Source organism: Gracilinanus agilis, chromosome 3, assembly GCF_016433145.1.
Source record: "Gracilinanus agilis isolate LMUSP501 chromosome 3, AgileGrace, whole genome shotgun sequence".
NCBI classification, from domain to species: Eukaryota; Metazoa; Chordata; class Mammalia; order Didelphimorphia; family Didelphidae; genus Gracilinanus; species Gracilinanus agilis.
This window is the reverse complement of record NC_058132.1, coordinates 521,027,832-521,042,979: the sequence shown is the minus strand read 5'-3', so window position 1 is coordinate 521,042,979 and position 15,148 is coordinate 521,027,832. Positions and strand designations below refer to the sequence as shown.

General features: G+C 31.5%; 1 protein-coding gene across 2 annotated transcripts in view; it reads left to right on the top strand.

The window, feature by feature from the left end:
* TPP2 (tripeptidyl peptidase 2) overlaps positions 1 to 15,148 on the top strand; it is a 90,879-nt gene extending 75,731 nt beyond the window's left edge. For both annotated transcript variants that reach the window (XM_044670543.1, XM_044670542.1), the window contains 6 exons: positions 3,067 to 3,218; positions 3,531 to 3,627; positions 4,882 to 5,012; positions 7,171 to 7,381; positions 10,916 to 11,035; positions 14,217 to 15,148. In XM_044670543.1, the coding sequence (XP_044526478.1) occupies positions 3,067 to 3,218; positions 3,531 to 3,627; positions 4,882 to 5,012; positions 7,171 to 7,381; positions 10,916 to 11,035; positions 14,217 to 14,306 (801 nt within the window). In that variant the 3' untranslated portion in view covers positions 14,307 to 15,148. The remainder of the gene's footprint in view (positions 1 to 3,066; positions 3,219 to 3,530; positions 3,628 to 4,881; positions 5,013 to 7,170; positions 7,382 to 10,915; positions 11,036 to 14,216) is intronic.

The window sequence follows — 15,148 nt, the reverse complement described above, 5'->3', positions numbered from 1 at the left end:
GGGCTAGACATTCTAGAAAAAAAACTTAAATTACTTCAACTTAAATTATTGCATCTTTTAACTAAAACAATTCTACTGCTACATTTTGCCATATATGAGAAAGCTGTTACTTATTTAAGATGCAGTTCTTGGTCACCATAGTACATAGACCACTGGAAGTACTTCAGTGTTCTTTTTTCAAAGCAAGTGTAATTAACATTAAAGATGACATAACTGATTATAAAGCAACTAATGGGCTGAAGGATATAAAAATACTGTACAAAATAATATTTGTTGTACAAAGATCACTTATAATAGTAAGATGTTAATTCTTATTTGCTTTACATACCTGTTTTTTCTGTAATTGATTGAGAGCAATCTGTTTATACGTATGCATTTATACACAAATATATACATACATTTATGTTTGTGTATGTGTATTAGTAAAATTTTAGTTTTTGTACTTTTATTTAGTCTTTGGGGCCAGGGGGTGGGGGGTGGATCACTGCTTAGTTTTCCTCTAGTCAGATACTTTTTAGTAAATATATCATCTATAAGAATTTTTTGAGAATGAAATTTTATTAAGTTGTACCAGTTAGTTCGTGAAGATTCCAGTGAAGGAAGATGGGAATAAATAAAATAAGTATTAAAAATTCAGAATTATTAGCCAACTAGGGTGAAATGTAGAAGGCATTATTTGAGAGCAATGGAATTTTCACACAAAGTAACTATTTTATTTAGTTTATTGTGCTAATGTTAAATATTCAAAGTATGTCAAGGGAACTACTCATAAAAATGTCTTGTAGAAAGTGTAAGTTTTACCACATTTGAGTTGCAGTATATTTTATGGTCCAGTTAAACATATTCTTGCATTATAATAGCTCCTTTTCTGTAGCATTTAAGTTTTTAGAGTGGTTTACATTTTTTTTTATTTTCAACAACCTTGTATAATAGATACTACAAATATTCTCCACTATTTTACAGAAGAGAAAATATAGGGTTAGAGAGAGTAATTAATTTGTCCAAAGTCATACATCATCTACTAAGTGGCTAAACTATAACTATAAACCAGGTCTTTTAACTCTGAGTCCAGTGGTCTTTCTACTACATCTTCCTGTGAAATTTTTCCATCCTTATTTAAATGCTAAAATCAATATAATTAATATATTTAGCAGTATGCAATTAGTGTAATTCTATTTTCTCTGCTTCTCACTTTATTACAAAAGAGTCACATAAACAATACTCATTTTTAATAGTAAAAAGAGCCATCTAAGCAGAGTCTCAAATTAACAAGTTGACATAATTGTTATGGCTAGAAAAGGGCACAATGTGGGAAATAGAGAAAATTAGGAACAAACTTAAATACTGAGAGTAAAAACTAGAACAATCTAATAACTGGAGAGAAAAAGTTTAATATATTGTCACCATTTTTTCAGAAGAGTATTAAGCAATCATTATGTTTTGTTAGTTATGATAATTTCCCTATTCTGAATTTCTAATAAAAAGGAAATTTCTTTTGCCTCATATTAATTCATTTTAGGGAAATCTGTATTCCAGTATTTTTAATGTAAGATATTAATGAAAATGATATAAATCAAAAGAATCAACACATTCTGATTACCTTTTTTTAAAGTACAGTACATCAGAAATATCAGCTTTGTTATCAGCCTTGGAGAGAATTTTGCCCAGACATTTTTAATGAAGTATTTTAGTTCACCTTGATGATCTTTTATTTCATTTTCATATAGAATTTTCTATATGTATTATTTAATCCTCCAGCTTGCCACCACAGGCACAATACATCCAATAAAATAGTCAAGCATAATAAACAAGTGAACAATTTTATGTTTTCATTATAGTAAGGTTCTTTTATATACTCATAGATTATATGTTGTTTAGGAATATTATTAACATGCAAAGAAATACTTTGGGTTCTATAATTGCATTAGATTTTGGGGGTGGGTAGGGTGATACAGTGCTTTGCATCAACTAAGCCATCAAATATTAGTTAATTGTGAAAAGTATTACAATGGATATGCTGCTATGGACTTTATATCTAGATGACTTCCCCCCCTCCCCCCCTCACTTGTAATCCTATCTTAAATACTTTGCATGTAAGTCACATTTTTTTTTTTAGCAAACTTACTTACCACAGTATACTGTTGCTTACCCTTACATTGCTTTTCTTAGACTAGTAAAACATATTTTAGTTACATTTTAGCTGAAGGTTTTTGAATTTGGAGAATTTAGATTGGCATAAGAATAAAATTTGTAATACAGTAAAAATACTATCTGTGTTGTATATAAACTAAGAAATATTTAACTATTTCTGTTTGCATTAGGAACATCCGATATTATAGTCCAAAAATGCATCTTAGCAGTCATTTCATAATGGTAGTATGCAATTTTATTTTCTGGTGAATTTATAATGCTGACTTTTCAAGACTCAAGTGTATATATACTGCTATAGTAGCTAGAATAATGGAAGGACGTTTGAGGTCATTCACTTGATAATTGTTACTTAGAATTTGGGGGGGGAACAAAATTCTTACCTACAATTAGAATTAAATCATACGAGAAATTTAAAAAAATAACCCCCCAATTCTAAATATAGTTACAATTCCACCTTAAGTTCAGCCTGGCAAAAAGCTGGGGCTATTTGTTACTTGTTTTTAAATGACTTTTTCCTATTGGCAGGTATAAAATGTAGAGTTATGATCCCTTACCCTTTTTACATTTTACTCTTTAGATTCTCTTGTTTGAATCTGCCTCTGATCCCATTAGATGAGTATGATTATTTGAAGAAATGCCTTGAGGAAAATGCTTATAGTATATTATGGCAGTTTTCCTACTTTTCATTTAGAATTCAGAGGGGTAAAAAATTTTAAATCAATGCACAATGGAATTTAAAAGCTTCATTCCTGATTTCTGGAATACTTGGATAGCCCACTTCAGCAACACACTAAAATACAAAATTATACATGTATTGCATATGCCAAATCATCACCAGGATATTATTTTTTCAAAGATGTTAACTTGTCTACCTTGATCCAAGAAACTGATATGTTTTTCCCCCCACATACACAGGATATAATCCCTGTTCATTACTACTTAATACCTGCACCAACAAAGACTAAGAATGGCAGTAAAGACAAAGAAAAGGATTCAGAAAAAGAAAAGGACATCAAGGAAGAGTTTGCTGAAGCACTGAGAGATCTTAAAATACAGTGGATGACAAAGTATGTTGATTTTTGTTTTCAATGTTGCTTTTAAAACTATGAAATTTACTAGAAAATTAATTATGAGATTTGGACACAACTTATTCTAGCTTATTCTAGAATTAATCTTTTTACAATTGTGATTTGCAACAGAGGCATTTTAATATATTTCTAACATGTTTCTTTGTCTAAGCACAACATAAATATTTAGAAACCACGTTTCTAAATAACCCACTTTTTCATCATGATCACCTCCTAAGTCAGAAACGTTACCATGTTAAACATCTCTGATTTTAAAGGAAATGAAATAATAACTATTTCTCCTGTTTCCAGGTTGGATACTAATGATATTTATAATGAATTGAGAGAAACCTTCCCTAATCACCTTCCTTTGTATGTTGCACGACTTCATCAACTGGATTCTGAAAAGGTTATAAGTTCTTTGTTATAAATGAGTCCTATATTTAAAATTTAGTTATTCTTATTTGTTATTTGATTTGCAATAATAACCTGGGAGGAGCAATGAATGAGTGAAGATGGTATTTATCTAGTGGTAGCATTTAACAACAGATTGGTTATTTTTTTTCTGTTATCTACATTAATAGACTGTTTGTAGGTAATCACAAGTTGATTTTATTATTTTTAAATGCTTGAACTTAGTTCTAAAAATGCTTAAATTGGACCAAATCTCACAAGTTCTTACAGCAGATAAAAGTATGCTTAACCTAGCCAACTAAAATTCTGCAAGTTTGGAGGAGATAATAGAAGGTAATTTTTATGGAGGAATACATTAGATTCACAATAGAAGGAAATAGACATCTGAAATTAAAAAAGGAATTGTAGACATACAGATCGCTGCTTTATTTCTTTTTTTAAGAATTGGCAGGAACATTTATCTCACTTTATCGAATAATTACTCTAAATGACCTGTTCGAGGGGGCAGCTGAGTAGCTCAGTGGATTGAGAGTCAGGCCTAGAGATGGGAGGTCCTAGGTTCAAATCTGGCCTCAGACTTCCCAGCTTTGTGACCCTGGGCAAGTCACTTGGCCCCGATTGCCTACTCTTACCACTCTTCTGCCTAAGAGCCAATACACAGAAGTTAAAGGTTAAAAAAACAATAATAAAAATAAATAAATTCTAAAAAAAATAATAAATGATAGATGGCCTGCAAAATATATTCAAGCTCTATATCTAGTGATTACATTTTGTGAGTGTTGTTCCTATTTTGCTAATTCTCTCATAATTCCATTCAATCTCACTGCAATGTGATAAAAAAAAATTATTGCTGTGTTTTGTTTTTAAGATAAATTTGCTATATGAATAAAGGTTTAACTTCCTTCCCCTGGCCAGCTATGTAACTCATGCCTTCCCTGGTCCTATCAGGTACTAGATATAAATAAGGTTAAAGGAAGAATTAACTTTAAAAATAAAGAAATGTGAAAGCCAAATTTTTCTAGAAGCAAAAGATTATAGAAATACTTTGGATGACATTAGAGGACATCCTCCAGGGTCCATCCTTATGTGTAAACACATAGTTTGGGTTGTGCATTTGTGTGTTGTGTATGTTAAGTGGTTGAGACACCAGAAAAAAGGCATTCAAATGTAAATAAACATGTTTCACTGTATGGATGCATGAAATTTTACCTTTAAATTCCTTACTTTTTCTTTTTCCCCCTAAACTTAGGAACGAATGAAAAGACTTAATGAAATTGTTGAAGCTGCAAATGCTGTTCTCTCTCACATAGACCAAACGGCTCTCGCAGTTTATATTGCAATGAAGACTGATCCCAGGCCTGATGCTGCTACTATAAAAAAGTACCTGACCAGTAAATACTCTTTCTTGCATCTCATTTTTAATCACTTAAAATAGGGATTAATGCTTTTTAAGGATATAGAAAATGAAAAAAATTATATTAGATTTTTGTATCTGCATTCTCTGTTTTTGAGGGTGATTTGTGATATAAAAAATGATAATATGGAAATGGGTTTTTAATTGTTATTTATGAACTGGTCTATATTGTGTCAAAAAAGTATATTAAAGTATAAATACTTTCAAGTACACTAACATGAATGGGATAGCATTAAAGCACTAATTGTCATTTAGGGGTTTCAATAGTTGCTTGGCCATAAGATATAAAAATTTACTCCATTCCTGGATGGTTACATTAGCCAAACTGAAAAAGTAAAGCATATCTTGTTTGAACAAAGAATTAGGTGTAACTGTATGTGACAGTTTTAGCAGAATCTTAGATTGGAAGAAAGTATTCCTTTCCACAGATTCCTTTGGTAATATTCATCCAACCTCTGCTAGAGGTTTTCCATTTTTGGGAAACCTACTCTCCTGAGGCACTTCATTCTACTTTGGAGAGCACAGTAAAGGTTTTTTCTTTGTTTTAAGCCTAAATTTGCTTTACCTCAGCATCCCTACCTATTGCTTCTCTGAGACCAAGCAGAACAATTCTTAATTCTTTCATGCAATGGTTTTTCCCTATTTGAAGATAATTCTTATATCCTTAATAGAACATTTTCTTCTCTAAACTGGGTGTTGTTGACAGTTCTTTTAATTGATTCCTGTATAGCTCAAGACCCTCTTCTCTATACTCATTTGAATCCCCATCCTTTCACTGTCATAGATATCATATTCAATGTGCTCTAATTGGTGTTCTCTCTGAAATGTGGCACTTAACAATTCAGCGGAATTATGGATTTAGTTTGGCTAATAAAAAAAGAAACAATGAATATTTGGACATAAATAATAGGTATTGAGTTTTTCCTATAGATGACAAAACTGACTACTTTCAAACTGTGTGATCAGTAATTGAACTTTTCTGGACCTTAATTTCCTCATCTGTATTCATGAGATTGATTGGACTAAATGACCTACCATCCCTGTCAGCTCTGATTCTTTGATGATTTTGTTGCACCTTGCCTTTAATGTAATTTGGGTGGAAGATGGGCGATATTAATTATGGTTTTTAGCAACTTTTTCAATTAAGTGAATTCTCTACATATATTTTAAAAATAATCATTCATGTGCCAAAATTCATATATTAGATGTACCACATTTGAAATTATTGAATTTTTTTTTCTTTCTGTATCAGTGTCACATTAGCTAGCTAAATAACAGTGAAATTAAGTTTGAGTTTGAGACTTTAAATTATATTTAAATTTGTTTCATCAGTCATTGAACTCCTCTTTGGTGTTAAAATGTCTTGCTATGTGATCATAAAAAGTAGTTGTTTAGTTAACCTGAGTTGTCTCAAAGGATTACATAGCAATGTTACAGTATTTAATATCTTTTGCATTCTTGCCATTTTAATTTTTGACCCTGATAAAAAATGAATAGATATGAAAATTTTAGAACTATGTGATACCTGGATAGTTAATTTTAGTTCTGTTTTCAGGCTCTATTTTTTTTTTTTTGAGTTCTGTCTTACTCAACTAAATAAAAAGATAGACATTAAATTATATATCATGTAGTAATCAGTAAATATTTACTAAATATCTACTTTGTGCCAAGCACTGTGCACTAGGGATACAAATATGAAAAGGAATATCCCTTGAGCTTCTCATCTAATAGAGGAAGATACTCCATCAAAGGAAACTGAAAAGTGGGGATAGGAAAAAGAGGGAAAAGTTTTTGACATTGGGGCATGGTAGACAAAGTCAGAAGCTTCCCAAAGAGTGCAATGGAAAAGAAGATGTCCTACCTTCTACTCTCTAATGAAAGGAGAAGAGAGGGTAGTGATTGAGTGTCAAGGTTTCCCAGTAAGAAGGCTCCTGGGGTATATTGGAGCAGTCAATATATAATAGCTTACTTGGTTTTTATTTAATACAAAATAATAATTACATTTTAAAGTTTTAATTGTCTATAATAATTATGACATGCAGAAAATGTGTTAGTTTAATTTTAGATTTAAACAACATTAAGGAAATTTCACTGTTAGAATTTTTTTCCCTCTCTGCTTTACAGTGACATGGACAAACAAAAATCTACATTAGTAGATGCCATTTGTCGAAAAGGATGTGCATTGGCTGATCACCTTCTTCAGTTGCAAGCTCAAGATGGGGCTATTTCATCAAGTGAGACAGAAGGGAAGGAGGAAGATCGAGAGAGCTATTTAGATTCTCTGACAGAAACTTTCTGGGAAACCACAAAATGGACTGACCTTTTTGACACTAAGGTAGTTTTTCAGTAGTTTGCATTTTTGTTTTCATTTCAGTGCTGAGTAGTTCATTATTTCTGCTCACCTTCCAAAAGTATATTTTCTTAATAATCTTTCTGTTCAATCCTCTTATTGCTGGAACTACTGCATGGCTGAACTAACACCAGAAGCTAAAGTACTAAATATACTGAAAAAAATTTTTGAAAGGCTTTAACTCCTCATCATGAGAAGATTCTATATTCTCTTAAGAAAAGTTTTCTAGTATTCCCCCAGTCCATGGAATGGAAGTTCTGTAATCACATTAACAATAAAAAACACTTTGAGGCTATTTTTAGAGGGGTTTTTTTTTGTTTTTTTTAACATAAGCAAATATCAGTATAGACAGAAACTACAGAAATTTCTTAAGGGAATTATTGTAATTCATAAAATTTAAATCGATAAAGTATGAGAATTTCCATGTTTAAAAAATGACCACATTGTTATAAAAATGATGATTCTATTTCCTATTTGATATTAATTGTGTAGTTTATAAATGGCATCAACATATGTCATCTGGGGAAATAATTGAATAGATTTGATGCATTTTATATAAACTTCAGAATCTGATTCTAGTTCCTAATCCCTAACTTCTAATTTACTTCCCACAATATGGGAATAAGAATATGTTTGTTTTAAAGACATTCTATAGTTAGGTTATTTGGCTGAGATTAGCCATCCCTAACAAATTATTTTGTTATTAAAATTGTTTGAAAAGCACCTTAAATTTTTAGTTGATTAGGTGGGGTATGGAGGCTGTCTTTTATGAAGGAAGGTTTGGAGGTGGCTGTTGTAAAACTGATAAATTGTTTTTGGAGTTTGAGATTCATATAAACTAGTTCCCATTTAGAAAGATGTACTACCTCATGGCATTTTTCTTCTACTGTTTTCTCTTTTGTACTATAACCATTTAAAACTCATAGGGTTAGGCAAAAACTTTATTTTAGAACAATGAAAGCATTCACTTTTTCTAATATATTATGCTTGATGAGAATACTAGAAAAAGCTTTCTTTTTGTTTGCTTTTTGCTGGTCATCCTTAGGAGTCTGAATTGTCTTCTTAAACCAAAAAAATAAGGATTTTTTAAAATTATTGTAGTTTTTCCATCAAGATTACTAGAAAATATAATATGCAAAAAATATTTTCTTACTTCCTGTGAATAAAGCCATTTACTCTTTGATGCCTTTGTATTCTCCTTATCACTACCACCAGTAACCAATACCAGTCTCCCTCAATGAACAAATATATACAGTGAGAATAGAATTTCATTTTTGGTGCAGAATTAAATATTTACTATTTTCCTAACCATATGAATATTTTCAGTTTTCAGTAATTTTTATAGTTTTAAGAATGTTGGGGGCAGCTGGGTAGCTCAGTGGATTCAGAGCCAGCCTAGAGAACAGGAGGTCCTAGGTTCAAATGTGACCTCAAAAACTTCCTATCTGTGTCCCTCGGCAAGTCACTTAACCCCTATTACCTCTCTTCTGCATTGGAACCAATACCTAGTAATGATTCTAAGGTGGAAGGTAAGAGTTTAAAAAAAAAAAAAAGAATGTTGATTTCTTTGGCATTATTTGTTCAAAGTTGCGATGCAGTCGGCTTTCTTTCCTATTTTTTCCCCTTTTTTATTGTTAAATTTATCTCTGTTGTAAAAATAGAATTAAGGAACGAATGATTCTTTGAGCCTTCATATGAATATTTTAGATTTTTGGCTTTTATCTTTGTAATACAGTTAAACCTTATTTATACTAATTCATTTGCTTCATACCTGTGAGGTTTATAACTTTCCCCTTAATAACCTAGTGAGCTTATTAGCATAGGTATTCTTTAGATGATATACTTAGAGTTCATAGCTTTCCCATGGTCACTCAGTTGTCCAAGGCCTAGTTTATCATAGAGGCAGACATGCACCCTTGGCACTCCTTGGTCTGAGGAGTAAAGGTGCTAGATCTGGGCAGGGAAAAAGATTGCAGTCTTCTCTCCCAGACTACTTCATGATTGCATTGTATTTGTTACCTCTCTAGTCATAAAAGTTCCTTGACAGCAGGCACTGTTTTATACTTTTTCCTTGTATTTCTAGCTCTTAGCAAATGCTTCATAAATGCTTATTAATTGGGGTAAAGTTATTAACAAGACTCTATCCTAGGTTAAGGAAATCTGTGAGAATCTCTCATGTAGTCATAGGATATTAGAGCTAGAAAGAACTGTAATGCCTTCATTTACAGATTAGGAAATAGATGCAGAATGAATTGTTTTTCAGACTATGTAATGACTGGCAGAAGCAAGATTAGATCCTAGTTCTCATCACTCCCAACGATATCGTCTTATAGCTATGCTATACTGTACTACACAGTGTTTGTCATTTTCTCTCAATTGCCATGTTTCTCATTTAGTTGTCAGTATTCAAAATGTGTCCTATAGCTTAACTCCCTAAATCCACTCTTTTTTGTTTAAAGCAGATCTCTCTTAGCAAGAGAAGACAACATGTACATACAAAATTGATACTAGATATTTTTGGCAAGAGAGCATTTAGCAGCTAGTAGCAACCAGGAAAAGTCCTCAAATACAAAGTGGTATTTGAAGTGAGTCTTGAAGGAGTCTAGAGCTTCTGAGAGTAGAGATCTCTGAGAAGGAAGTACATTCCAAAGTGGAGTGTCACCTGCAAGAAGGCCAGTTTGTCTGGACTGCATTTCTGTCTACATGAAAAAGAGTCATGTGTAATACACCTGAAAAAGTAGGCTGGAGTAGATTAGGAAGAGCTTTAAATGCCAAAAAAGTCATTTACATTTGATCTCCAGAGAGTTATTGAACTAGAAAGTGATAGCGCCACACTTTAACTTCTGGAAAATCACTTTGGCATATGCGGAAGATATATTGGAAAGGGGAGAAAAGGTTTGAACCCAATTAGGAAACTACAGTAATCATCCAGCTGAGTTAATAAAGGACTGAATTACAGAGTAGTTGATATCTGAGTGAAGAAAAGGAGGCAGATATAAGAGATACTTATATATCTCTTTATTAGATTAGAGATTAGAATTTTTATTCTTATTAGAATCATTAAAATATACAGTTTGTTTAAGGGAAATTATTAGGACAAAAAGAATTCCATCAAAGCACAGTTGACAACTAGGAGATAACCAGCTGTGATTGAGCTATACCTAACCAAATGATCCCTAAAGAGGCAAGGAGCTACATATCTGCTTTAGAAGTCACTCAGGGCAGCCTTCTCAATGTCTTGAGAGCATGAATTCGCCCAGCCACACCAGAAATTTGTCCCTTTTTTCTCACTGGCAGAGGATCCCAGGATGAGGAGGAATATTTTCCATTGATTTATGAATAGTTATAGGTGATTTTGTTGAATGTTATAGTTTAATTGAGTGCTTTGGAGATTTGCCTGGTCTTTGAATAAAGTATATATCTAATCGAGGCCTAAGTCAAGATGATTTTTAATATTGTATTTTCAGTGTCACAAGTGCATAAATTTTAATTTAAATTGTATTTATTTACCTATTGTAGGTTTTGACATTTGCATATAAACATGCATTGGTAAATAAAATGTATGGGAGAAGCCTCAAATTTGCAACCAAACTTGTGGAAGAAAAGCCAACTAAAGAAAATTGGAAAAATTGTATCCAAGTAAGTAATCATAAAAAATAATTAGTCTGTCACTAGTATATACTTAATAGGAAAGATGGCTAAAATCTTTGTTGAAATAGTAATTATTTTCTATGAATTAAATGTTTTAATATTTAAACAACTTGTCATATACAGTTATATTACAGACAAAATGTAGTATAAAAACTAAATTAATCATGAATTATGGAAGATTTTTTTTTCAAATTTTAAAAGACTTAAAAATCAGATTCCAGGAAAACTGTTTAGCATTTGCTATAGAAGTAGTATCGACTTTTTCATAATTTTAAGATATGAGTTGTTTTGTTACCTTATTAGTAATAAAGTACTTTTTTATCAGTAGAATATAATGGAATTTTTTAAAATGGGTATTAACTGAAAAAAGTTTAAACTTGAAAGATTCTTACTTGATGTTAATTCTTTAGTGGTAGTGGAAAACACTGTCGTGATAGAGGTTTTTTGTCAATGTTGCCCAGTTAAAGTATATAAGATTTTTTTTTAATTTTTGGTGGTAATTGAATATGAGGTTATAGTAAATACATAAACATGGTGAGTATTATAATTTTGTAGGTGTATGTGTAATAATCTGTGATTACTAATAATGTGAAAGGAATGCAAGGAAATGAAAGAATATATAAGACATTTCTTAATAGAGCTATTAATTTCCCCTCACTATAAAGACTATGTAGCTGTCCTTTTATACAAAAGATTTTAGATTAACATATATTTCAATTCCCTAAAGAATTTAGTAACAACATTATCTAAGTGATTAGTAACTACATCTTTACATAAAAAAATTATACCTGTTTGTAATATATGTTAAAGTATCTGGACATCATAAATAATGACAGGAATTTAGAAAACAGATTTTAGGTGCGTGGTAGATTTTGGAAGTAGGTTTTTCTTATCCGTAAGAACATAAGAGAAATGCTATTGTTTTCCCATATTTGGCAAACTAATGATCCATCTATTCCATAATCTGAAAAGACTTTAATGGGGGTAATTTATGGTGACGTATAGTAGCTACTGCCCTTCATGATTTTGCTTGTAGAAGTTACACTTAGGAATCGTTAAAGAAAAAAAAAAAAGCATTTTTGTTGATGTCTTCCATTTTCCGTCATTATAGTTATTCCTACCATCCTTCCCCCATCTTGAGAACTATCCTGTGTAACAAGTAGTATTTTTTAAAAGGAAAAAAAAAAGAGAGAGAAAAATTTACCACAACTGATTAATATTTTGAAAATCAAAAGAATGTTAAAATCTGTGGACCTCCTACCACAAAGAGTGGGTTAGAGGCATCTTTTCCTATCTCTTCATTTGAGAAATGCTTGAAATGTGTTCATTTCACTTTTGGTTTTTGTGAATGATTGTTCTTTTCATTTATATTAATGTAGATCTTTCCATGCTTCTCTGTGTTCATCACATATGTTTCTTACAGTACATTAATGTTTCATTACAGTCATGTACCACAATTTGTTTAGCCATTCAGATGGTCATCTACTTTGTTTCTATTTCTTTGCTGTCACAAAAAGTGCTGCTGCTCTAAATGTTTTTAGTATATGTGGTATTTTCTTATTAATAGCTCCTTTGAAAATATAAGATCAGGGGGCAGCTGGGTAGCTCAGTGGATTGAGAGTCAGGCCTAGTAGAGACGGGAGGTGCTAGGTTCAAATCTGGCCTCAGACACTTCCCAGCTGTGTTACCCTGGGCAAGTCACTTGACCCCCATTGCCCACCCTTACCATTCTTCCACCTAGGAGCCAATACGCAGAAGTTAAGGGTTTAAAAAATAAAAAAAATAAATAAAAACTACTCTAAAAAAAAAAAAAGTATAAGATCAGTAATAGAATCTTTGGTTCAAAAGATAAAGATATTTTTAGTCACTTTATTTCATAATCTCAAATTTCTTTCCAAAATGGTTATAAATTTTGTCAGGTCACGGCTCTAATATATAGTATTATATTATAATATGCCTCTCATTTCACAACCCATCCAACATTGACAATTGTCATTTTTTTGTCATCTTTGCTAGTTTGCAGAGTGTGAGGTGAAAACTCCAGGTTATTTGGATTTGTATTTCTCCATTCTTTCATGTGTTGGCAGATACTTTGGAATTCTTTTGAGAACCGTTTGTTCATATTCTCTGACCACTGATCTAGTCAAGAATGGCTACTAGACACTTAGTCGTTGTACTTTAATTGATTGTTTGAAATTTTCATCATTTGATTGATCTCTGATTTTTTTTCCCCCCAAGAATAGAAAAGGAGCTAAGAAAAAGTGGGAAGACAGAATAGTGATTAGAGGCAGAGCCAGTTTATAGAGAATATAGAAAAGTGATTTAAGAATGTAGAAGAAATAGTTGTATAAACCAGAGAGAACAGAGAGGAGATAAACCAGTAAAATATTATATATTCTTGAGATTAAAAGCTCTAGAATGGAAACAACCTAGCCTGTGTTCAACTAATTACCCATTTTTATAAGCTTAGTATGGCAAAACCCCACATATTAGTTTGCTGTTATGAGGAAATAGTCAAAGAACAGAAGACAGAGAAACTCCCTTTTATCCTTGGATCACACATTACCAACTCCCATCACTCTTCTTGAGTTCTACAATTGACCCAGTCAGACTGCTGTATCACATTTTAACCTCATTGATCTATCTTTACTGAAATTCTGAAAAATTCTATTTTTAATTCAGCCAAAACAAGGCTGAAGTTTTCCAAGAGAATTTTTTACTTCGAAACTAAAATAATCCATGCTCACTACCTCTTCCAAAAAGACAAGTAGGGGCAGAAAATAATATAAATGATTTGAGTAAATTTTACTTGTCTGAATTTAATTAAAGGTTAGTCATAGATAGCTTGGCCTGCTTAATTCTAGGTATCTTAAATTCAAATTCCTCTACCTTATTTCAATCCTGCTTTGACATTATGTTGGTACCTAAGACACAGATTTAGTATACCTAAAATCAACTGTTATTTTAGACAGGCCCTAAAATTTAAAATATGTTTTAAGCCACAATGAAAAATTATTTCTTTTTACTTTGTTCTGCTAATAAATATAATTCTTTGTATTATGGATTCTTTCTCATTGTAAAATGTTTACTACAGAATTTAATGAGAATTAGGTGGTTGAAAGTAATTTCTTTTTCTACTTTAACAATATATTAATTTGTTTCATTTTAGTTGATGAAGTTACTTGGATGGACCCATTGTGCATCTTTTACTGAAAACTGGCTCCCCATCATGTATCCTCCTGATTATTGTGTATTCTGAAATATCAACTAAGACTTGAAATTATTAAAAAAAAAAAAAAAGATGTTTTATAGTGACCAGATTATACAACAAATTTGTGACATTTTTATTCTGATGCATGTTCATCCACTATTAAAATGATGTGTATTTATCAGAAAATTCACTGGTGTGTGGCTTAATACATGTAAACTCAGACCCCTGACATCAAGAAGTTTTCTTAGTGCATCACATTGCTGGCAATGGGATGTGTCTTTACTGCCAGCACCAAGGATTTTCAGTTGGGTTGCAGCTTATTGCATGCATATTAGGTTTTTAACTGTTAATTTGAACTGCAAACCTGTAAAATTTCTATTTTTATTTTATAAATGGACAGGGTTTTAAAATGCTTGACTTTAATTTTTTTTTTCAATTGTATGAAGGCCTTAAAATAAGCTGCATTAGGTGTAGCTAAAATTATTTATTAGACTAAAGTAATGGAACCTCATTCATTTTTTTGTTGTTGGCAAACGTTTACATTTCAATTAAGGAATCAAATGAAAAACTGTTACAACTAGTGTATGTCATTTGATGGAGCATAGCTCCTCCTATAAATCTTCATCTTGGACTTATTTCAGGCAAATCATTTTTTAAAATATACACGTGAAGTTCAGAGTATCAGGACGAACTGATACATGTATAAGTGCCAGACAGCTAACTCTTTATCAGGTATTGTAAAGCTATACATATGGTATGTTTATTAAAGTTGAAATAATGTAAAACACTTGAGAATAAATGTGCAAAATTGAAGATCAAAGTACACCATATGCACTCTGATACCTTAAGGAAATTTTTTTTATAATTAATAAAAATGAATATTGAAGCTA